Genomic DNA, 10,146 nt, shown 5'->3' with positions numbered 1-10,146 from the left:
GATTCTGTTTGGCGAGGTAACCTTGCTGAAAACGTTTAAGAATTTTCCCGCCATTTTTCACTGTGGGCCGCCATTTTGAATTTTCCAGAAATTAGTCGACTATCATAACAACATACCCCAATCACACACACATTCATTTTTTTGAAATTCCAATATCACTATGTGCCTGTCAACTCTATGTAAGTGTTTAATCTCCAAAAAGTTTCTGAATTTTCCTGACATGTTTGACCGAGGGCTGCCATTTTGTAAAACATGGATTTTTCGTGAAATTTGCGCGTTTTGGCCAGTCTGTGATTTTTGTTACACTAATGTCTTTTTCCTTTGTATTTGCAGAATAGACGACTATGACCATATAGCAGCAGCTACAGCAAAAATGCGTCCTAGAGGATCAAAGAAATCATTCTTTACAAAATATTTCCCTGTGTATATTTGCAGAAGAGTTGACGATGGAAGCAGCTACAACAAAACAAGGACGTCCTAAAGGTTCCAAAAACAAACCTCGGCTTGAAAACGTGGAAACTGATCTTGGAGAGCGCCGTGATGGGTCTCTTGTTCACTGTCATCCGGAACAATCAGAAATGGTCGTGGAAAATTCATCAACTTCAAAGCCCAGTTCTAGTGCAGTCAGTGCTTCAAACAGGAACTTTTACCTTGTTCACCAGACGTTGGATAAATTCGGATATAGTAAACTACCAAAGAACTCTCATGTCCTACGCAGATTCTTACTGCAGTTACAGCAGATCGGAACGATTAAAGCTGCAGCGGCTAAAACTGCTTGTGGACTGCATGAAGTCTGGAAATTTCATTTCGGCTTGAAATTGATAATTGGAAAAAGTATTTTAGCAGACAAAGGAGAAGATTAATGTATGAAACTAATAATAATGACTGACAAAATAGAAAAAATATATATTTGATCTGTATCACGAATGGAAGGAGTTAGAGAAAAGTAGCAAGCGCAAAGATAGATGTATGAAAGACAGTTTCAAGGAGAAGGAAAATAATTTTCTGGAGAAGTTGGAGTTACCTATGGACATCACAAAGAACAATCCAGAGGAAATTCTGAGAAAATCGAAAATAATAGAATGGAAAGACAATCTTATCCACTTGCGTCAGCAGCTTTCAAATGAGCAGTTGGGATGTGCCATGGGATATGATACGAGGCAAGAAGCAAGAGATAAGGCAAAGAGAAAAAATTACCCCCGTGCGGGAGTGACGGTCATCTCTGCGAGAAAATATATAGCCTCCTGAAGGTAGGGCAGTTTTTGCAAACTTTGAAGTCACGTGACGTGAAAACAAAAGCGAATATCGAAAATCCAGCCCGACAAATTTAGATATTGTCCTATAGATTTATATGCCATAATCAAATTCAAGATCGCTTGAGAAATGTAGGAGGAGATAGATTTTGAAAATCGTCATTTTCACAATAAAATCATCATTTTCGCATTTTTTGCCAACTTTGAAGTCACGTGACACGAAAACGAAAGCGAATATCGAAAATCCGGCCTGACCAAATTTAGACATTGTCCCATAGATTCATATGCCACAATCAAATTCAAGATCGCTTGAGAAATGGTGGAGGAGATAGAATTTGAAAATCATCATTTTCGCATCTTCAAAGGCCTCGTGACCTTGACCTTGACCTTCGTTAACCTTGAAAGTCATACAATCGTATAAGTCTCATCGACCTCTATCAGGATCACTAATGACCAGATCTCCTGCTTTAACTTCATTGTGAATGGACGGACAGACAGACGGATGGACAGTCACCTCTCCTCTCAACACCAATATTATTAGGTCATGCTCGAAGAGATGACCTAACGAGACGAAGCAAGTAAAGAAAGAAAAACGAGAGAAGATACCGATTGTAGACGAAAAATACTGAAAGTGGAGTTAGAATCTTCGGAGAATGAGAACGAGTCTGGAGTAGATGATGATGAATCACTAGATATGAAAGTCAGCGATAGAAATAGACTTAAAAAGGACGTAATGGCATGTATCAGTCCCACTGCAGACAGATTAGAGACGAGTCTGAGGCAAAGGGCGATGATTGCAAGTGTTGTGAAAGGTACGGGACAATCAGTGGAAGACACGAACAATGGTCAACTATTCTGCAAATATACACAGGGAAATATTTTGTGAATAATCATTTCTTTGATCCCCTCGGACGCATTTTTGCTGTAGCTGCTGCTATATGTTCATAGTCGTCTATTCTGCAAATACAAACGAAAAAGACATTAGTGTAACAAAAATCACAGACCGGCCAAAACACGCAAATTTCACGAAAAATCCATGTTTTACAAAATGGCAGCCCTCGGTCAAACATGGCAGGAAAATTCAGAAACTTTTTGGAGAAGATGAAACACTTACATAGAGTTGACAGGCACATAGTGATATTGGAATTTCAAAAAAATTAATGTGTGTGATTGGGGTATGTTATTATGATAGTCAACTACTTTCTGGAAAATTAAAAATGGCGGCCCACGGCCAAAAATGGCGGGAAAATTCTTAAACTTTTTCAGCAAGGTTACCTCGCCAAACAGAATCGATGGGCACATAGTGACCTTTCAAAATGAAAACTTTTGCAAAAACGGAACGCCCTAGTATGTATGTATATATATACATACATATATATGTATATATATATATACATACATATATATGTATATATATATATATATATGTATATATGTATATATATATATATATATGTATATATGTATATATGTATATATATATATATATATATATATATATATATATATATATATATATATATATATATATATATATATATATATATATATATATATATATATATATATATATATATATATATATATATATATATATATATATATATATATATATATATATATATATATATACTGTGGCGTTCACGGGACTTAAACAAATCCCGCCAACGTAAGATGAGCCGAAACTATGGAGGCGGTTTATTTTTATAACTCAAGGGTGGCGGTTTTGATCGTTCTATAGCAAACGGGACGAGAAAGGTGGCACGTGGCACTTTACTGAGTAAATAGCATTTATTTATTTACACACAAGAGCGATAAGAAGGCTCGGCAAGAGGAGGGATCCGTGGGCGATTCGACGAAGGGTGCTGTTGATTCAGGCGTGGGGGAAAGCGCAAACAATTTCAATGTATATACAACAAAATGCAAAGAATCAAATAAAATCTGTACACGAAATTCAAACCCTCTAAGGCGCCAGGTACATGCGCATGCGCATACACACAAAACGTAGATAGTTCGTCAGGCTTGCCCGTGGTGTTGATGCACAAGTTATTGGATATGGGTGCCGGATGAGCTGGCGTTGCGCCTGTCAGGGGCAGGAGGCACGGTGGTGCAGATGTTTGCGTGAAACCTTCATTGCAGAAATGCAGTTCTTGGCCTGTGAGCTCCAGCCAGCCACCGTGGTGGTGTTCTTGATTCGTGGACGTCCTGTGGTGTGGGCCCAAACCGCTAACAGCCGCCAGGGAACCAAGTTCATGCGCCAAGAGCGAGCAGGAGAGAGAGGCAGGTCTGCCCACCGTCCAGTTCCGTACCCAGAGCCAGCAGAACACGAGGGCAAAACGAAGAGAGGCAAGAGGAAGGGGCTTCAAGCTTACTCTGCAGCAAAGCCTCGCTTGGAGCATAAATTAACGGTGTGGACGATTTCGCATGAGGGACAATATACAGGCAGGAGGTCCTGCAAGCTGCAGGAAAGTGTGCTGCAGAAGCTCTTGAGCAGTGGCTCGGCGTGTTGGTTCTCGATCAAGTATTCCCTCCAGGAAAACGTGAGGCAATCCAGATCTGAGTCCCTCGTCCTCTCCACGGAGCGTCTCATTCGTCCTCCGCCTATTGTCCTCAGTGGGTGGAGCCGTCCGCAGATATTTCTCCTCCATTTCCCTCATTCCTCCAATCAGGCCGCTCCATGCTCCAGGGTCTCTGCAACTCCCAACGGAGCGCCTCATTGGTCCTCCGTCTGCGGTCCTCCGCCTATTGTCCTCAGGGAGTGGAGCCGTCCGCAGATATTTCTCCTCCATTTCCCTCATTCCTCCAATCAGGCCGCCCCATGCTCCAGCGTCTCCAACTCCCAACAGAGTGCCTCATTTGTCCTCCGTCTGCGGTCCTCCTCCAATCGTCATCAGGGGGTGGAGCTGTCCGCAGATATATCTCCTCCCTTTCTCTCAATCCTCCAATCAGGCCGCCCCATGCTCCAGGGTCTCTGCAACTCCCAACAGAGCGCCTCATTGGTCTTCCGTCTGCGGTCCTCCGCCAATGGTCATCAGGGGGCGGAGCCGTCCGCAGCACTATTCTTTCACGTCACAGCAAGCCTGCAGGAAATACTAAAAGGGAATACGCATCAACACTTACCCTAACCCATCTCCCTATCTAATTACGTGACAATTATCATTTCCCCCTCAAAGAAATGGACATTTACTAGACAATCTATCACCACTAAATCCCTACTTCATTACATCGAGATCCTGGTATAATTCTAACAACATGGCATACCTAATTAAACATCCTAATTACCCTTTGAATGCATAACCCCCACCCCCCCCCTCCCCGAGGTAACAATACATAGCGTTATGCTCAGCCTGGTTACCCGATTCAAATAAGGACAAGTCACCTCAATACGATTGCAATGGTCGACCGTTTTGGGGTCTTCCCCACCGGATCACGCAGCTAAATGCCGCAATACTATATGGAAAATACTGTACTGCAAAATACAATACTGCAAGCCCAGTGTTTCGCCGACTAGGTATCACGTCTTATGCTAATTAGGCTGAGCAAGCCTGATGCGAGATGTGTTCCGGGTGTGCAGTGTTGAGAGTCACAGCCAATTATCCCTCAGGTGTTTCCTTAATCACCCATACAATCCACGACAGCCAGAATTCACCCCGAGACCAAGTATATATATATATATATATATATATATATATATATATATATATATATATATATATATATATATATATATATATATATATATATATATATATATATATATATATATATATATATATATATATATATATATATATATATATATATATATATATATATATATATATATATATATATATATATACATATATATATATATACACATACATATACAACCGGGCGTAGTGGCGTGCGCCTGTAATCCGGCTACTCGGAGGCTTGGGTTGGAGGATCGCTTGAGGACGGGAGCTCTGCGCTGGGCCGTGCTATGAGAGGGTGTATGGCAGCCCGGAATCATGGCGAAACCCAACCTTTATCCCTGTGTCGTAAGAGGCGACCAGGGTTGCGTCAGGAAGGGCATCCGGCGTAAAACCTGTGCCAAATCAGTATGCGGATCATAACAGATGATCCGCTGTGGCGACCCCTAACGGGAGCAGCCGAAAGACGAACAACATATACAAAACATAGAAAATGGCACAGGGGGAGGAATGCAATAAGCGATAAGTACATATTAAATAAATGACGACACCTTAACCCCCACCAATGACGTGCCCACAGACCAAACTAACAATCAGGATTCCTTAATCCCAGACCCAAGCCTTGGGGTCCAGTCAGTAACACCACTTAAGAGACGCAAAGCAAAGGACAGGACTGAAAGAGTTGCATAAAACCTGACAAAGCCTGCAGGATGGGTCCGCACTCCGCATGACGGCCTGTACAAAGCACTTGACAGAACCTTAGATGTAAGGAGGTCACCAATACATGGGAGAAATCAGGTATATAAATCACCAGCATCCTCGCAATAACTACTTTATCATGTCAAAAAGTAAGGTAACAATACTGTGATTGGCTATATAGAATTATATTTTATATGGCGGCGGCAAGGACAATATCAAGCAGGACACATTTCACGTAATATTTTTTGTGCTTCATAATTTTAATAAACACTACCACAATACATTACAGAAAGAAAGCACAGTGAGATTTGTTTGCTGGTCACTTGCAGATGGTAACAGTGATGTAGTTTAAAGCCCCAAACCTCCTGACCCTTATGGTGCAAAGGAACAAGGGGTAAAGGGGGGGGGGGGTGGCAAGCATGAAGACAAAAACAAATTGGATTGTATGTTTGTTAATAGCCATACAAGCCCCTGAGAGCCAGTGGTTGAATCGCCAGGCCACAGCCCTCTCTATGGCAATGGTTATGAAGTCATTTTCTCAAGTAAAACAACAACAAGGTGTATTTAAGAATGGCAGCTTGACAGTGTTGCCGGAAGAACAAATTCAACTCGTGTATGCAAAAATGAAACTACATTTTATCTTGATTCTCAATTTGACTTCCACCTTAGACCAACAAAATAACATAAACACATTGTACGAATATGCTCAAAAAGCATCTGCTGAAAAATAGTTTCGGAAAAAAAAGGCTTGTACTGGCAGAACGATTAACAAAAGTATGATTAAAGGCACAGTTACCTGCAATTAAACAGCACTGACAATACCTGGCAAATCTAGTGCAGGAGAAGATGATTACAAATCATACAGACAATATTTTCAAAAACCCAACACCAACTTTAAACTTGTTCAAATTGCAAGAAAAAATCATATGGATATTTAAATCATAATCAATTGGATAACTGCCATTTTCAATCCACCCTCAAAGGCAAACAAAAGCCCACGTCAGTGCTGCATCAGCTACAAACGGCTGTAGTTGGAGTCGTGTGCGCGGCTGACTTTCCAACCCTTTTGTTCTCCAGGTTTCCGCTGCCTTTAAGCGTCCGTGGAACGAGGGAGCAGAACTCTGGGAGAGAGTCTGGGAAAAGAAAGTGTAGAGCGACAGAATGAGGTAACATTGCATTGTAATTAAGCAAACCAATTGAAAATTGAAGGAGTTTAGTGTTTACACACATTAAAGTTACTTTGGATGAAATCTGAAGTTAAGAGAATTGAGAAGTGTGTGAATGGGGGTTAGTACATCAAAGCTTCTGATTAGTTCATCTGTCTGGGAGTTTGGATTAAATATGCATGAACATGGCAGAAGCATTTTGTTCAGCTCAACTCGCTATTCTGAAGGAACTCTGCAGAAATTATTGCAGCAAAAGTAGTCACGTTATCATCGGCCACACCATCTTTTGACACCAAATAGTTCACACTACCTACCACCCGACATGTATCAACTTAACATGTGAACACAACAATCGTTACAATCATAATTATTGGGAATTAATAAGGACAGGTTATAATGGATCAACTGTGTGAAACGAACTGGCAGGATAGCGGCAAGGTTTGTACGCTCGTCTCGGAGCTGTCTCGGTTGAGTTTCAAGATCGATCCAGCTATAAACTGTTACTCTGGTGTTTTGCTTGCAGGGCGAGGCATCGGTGGGTGTGCTGTTACTCCGAAGGATGTCAGGTTCAAATTGCAAGTCTGCCAGCACTGGTCGTTGGCGGACGTTAAAGGTATTTTTCGAAAATCGTAGGCGAGTCATCGTCGGAACCCTGAACAAATTGCAAATTCCTGCTCGAAACCTAAAGGGGCACTGTATCAGCAGCACAGCCACACACAACGGAATGATGCAAACCACCAGCAATGTTCTGCACACCGATTCATTAATGAATATGTGAACACAGCACAAGTTGAAAGCGAACTTGCCATCATCCTCGTGGGTGAATGGAAAATCTTCAGCTGCATTGCCAAAGTCTCCATTGCCAATCCACGACACATCCAGTGACTGCAAAGCAACAGGTGTGTGCTGAGCATGTGTTTCATCAGAATATCATTATCAGTTTATATCAAGTTGGATTTACGTTATTATCATTGCTCAGAACAAAGTATTGGAAAGGGAATGGAGGGTGGTTAACCCCAATAAAAAAAAATTATCCACTTCGATACTTATACAGTCAACTGACTCATTGCAAAACCAAGCACAACACCAAAGTTTTTATTTTGCACAAAACTGGGAGTATCGGCACCCGGGAGAAGAAAAAAAATCCCACAATGCATCGAAATGGGAATTCACAGATTTCAGGAGATTAATGAATGAATCTATGAATTATCGGTGCCCGACACAGACAGTAACTCAGTGGAAAGTGATTTAAGCAACGTTTACTGACAGCATGGTTCAGAGGATGAGTCCAACAGTTATATGATGATGTCACAAATATATACTTTTGTTCAACCTCTGAGTGGGAACTTGTACTTCTGCTCTGCACAGCAGAAATTATGCTTTGTGGATTAAAAATCGTTTCCAGCTGAATAACTGGCCAAATTTTCCCAAAATGGTAATCCAGCCAAAATTGGAGAATCACACCCCCAGAACAAAACAAACACAGGTATGACGAAGGCAGGACGACGTTATCACAAACTTTACTGGAGTTGTTTGAGGGCTGATGCGGTCGGTCACATTACTGTATTGCTAATTACTTTGCTTCAATCAATTACAGTATTACAAGTTATTATTATTATTACATTATTGCTCATTACTTTGCACAGTTAATTACAGTGCCTTCAGAAAGTATTCACACTTTGTTGTGTTACAGCCTGAATTTTAAATGGATCAAATTAAAAAAAAAATTTTTTATCAATGATCTACACAAAATACCCCATAATGTGAAAGTGAAAACATGTTTTCAGAAATTTTTACAAATCTATTGAAAATGAAAAGTTGAAATGTCTAAGTTACAAAAGTATTTAGCCCCGAGTCAATACTTCGTAGAAGCACCTTTGGCACCGATTAAAGCTTCGAGTTTTCTTGGGTATGTCTGCATCAGCTTTGCACATCTGGATTTGGGGAGTTTTCTCCCATTCTTCCTTGCAGATTTGCTCAAGCTCGGTCAAGTTGGATGGGGAGGGTCTGTGAAGAGCAATCTTCAAGTCTTTCCACAGATTCTCAACGGGATTCAAGTCTGGGCTTTGGATGGGCCACTCAAGGACCTTCACATTCTTGTTCTGAATCCATTCCAGTGTTGCTTTGGCTGTATGCTTGGGGTCATTGTCCTGTTGGAACGTAAATCTTCGCTGCAGTCTGAGGTCTTTTACACTCTGAAGCAGGTTCTCCCCAAGGATTTGCCTGCATTTGGCTCCATTCATTGTTCCCTCTATCCTTACAAGTCTCGCAGTCCCTGGCACTGAAAAGCATCCCCATAGCATGATGCTACCACCACCATGCTTCATGGTAGGGATGGTGTTAGATGGGTGATGAGGTGTGCTCGGTTTTCGCCAGACGTAGTGCTTTGCATTCAGGCCAAAGAGTTCAATTTTTGTCTCATCAGACCACAGAATATTTTGCCTCATGCTCTCAGTCTTTCACTTGCCTTTTTGCAAACTCCAGTTGTCCTGTCATGTGCCTTTTCCTCAGGAGTGGCTTCCGTCCGGCCACTCTTCCATGAAGCCTAGATTTGTGAAGTGCTGCAGACTATTGTCCTTCTGGCAAGTTCTCCCATCTCAACCAAGGTACTCTGTAGTTCTGTCAGAGTAGTCGTTCGGTTAATGGTCACCTCCCTGACCAAGGTCCTTCTTCCCCAGTTGCTCAGACGGCCAGGTCTGGGAAGAGTCTGGGTTGTTCCATATTCTTTCCATTTCCTAATGATGGAGTTCACTGTGCTCTTGGGAACTTTCAACACTCTCGACAATGTTTTATATCCTTCCCCAGATTTATGCCTCCTCACAATTCTATCTTGGACTGAGTTTAATGGACAATTCTTTGGACTTCATGATGGAGTTTCTGCTCTGACATGCACCATCAACTGTGGGACCTTATATAGAAAGGTGCATTTCTTCCCAAATCATGTCCAATCAATTGAATTGGCCACAGGTGGACTCGAATCAAGTTGTTGAGACATCTCAAGGATGATCAAAGGAAATTGGACGCACCTGATCTCAATTTGGAGTGTCATAGTAAAGGGGTTGAATACTTATTGACCCAAAACATTTCAGCTTTTCATTTTTAATTAATTTGTAAAAAAAATTATAAAAACATGTTTTCACCTTGTCATTAAGGGGTATTGTGTATAGATTGGTGACAAAAATTTAAATTCAATCCATTTTAAATTCAGGCTGTAACACAACAAAATGTGACAAAGTCACGGAGTGTGAAAACTTTCTGAAGGCACTGTTCCAGTTACTCCACCTCAGTTGATTTTTCCAATGCAAAGTTGATAGATTACCACATGGGAAATGAAGTGTGGCTGATGTGTCGAGA

General features: G+C 41.3%; 1 protein-coding gene across 6 annotated transcripts in view; it reads right to left on the bottom strand.

Moving 5' to 3' along the window:
- Positions 1 to 5,867: 5,867 nt before the first annotated feature.
- The window catches only part of LOC147013072 (uncharacterized), a 31,489-nt gene continuing 27,210 nt past the window's right edge, over positions 5,868 to 10,146 (bottom strand). For all 6 annotated transcript variants that reach the window (XM_085854593.1, XM_085854595.1, XM_085854591.1 and 3 more), the window contains exons 11-12: positions 7,599 to 7,677; positions 5,868 to 6,759 (exon numbers count right to left, since the gene is read on the bottom strand). In XM_085854593.1, coding sequence (XP_085710719.1) covers positions 6,638 to 6,759; positions 7,599 to 7,677 — 201 coding nt within the window. In that variant the 3' untranslated portion in view covers positions 5,868 to 6,637. The remainder of the gene's footprint in view (positions 6,760 to 7,598; positions 7,678 to 10,146) is intronic.

Source organism: Eptatretus burgeri, chromosome 14, assembly GCF_056783735.1.
Source record: "Eptatretus burgeri isolate ZD-2024b chromosome 14, Ebu_testis_v1, whole genome shotgun sequence".
NCBI lineage: Eukaryota > Metazoa > Chordata > Myxini > Myxiniformes > Myxinidae > Eptatretus > Eptatretus burgeri.
Note: the sequence above shows the minus strand (reverse complement) of the source record. Positions and strands in the feature narration are given on the sequence as shown.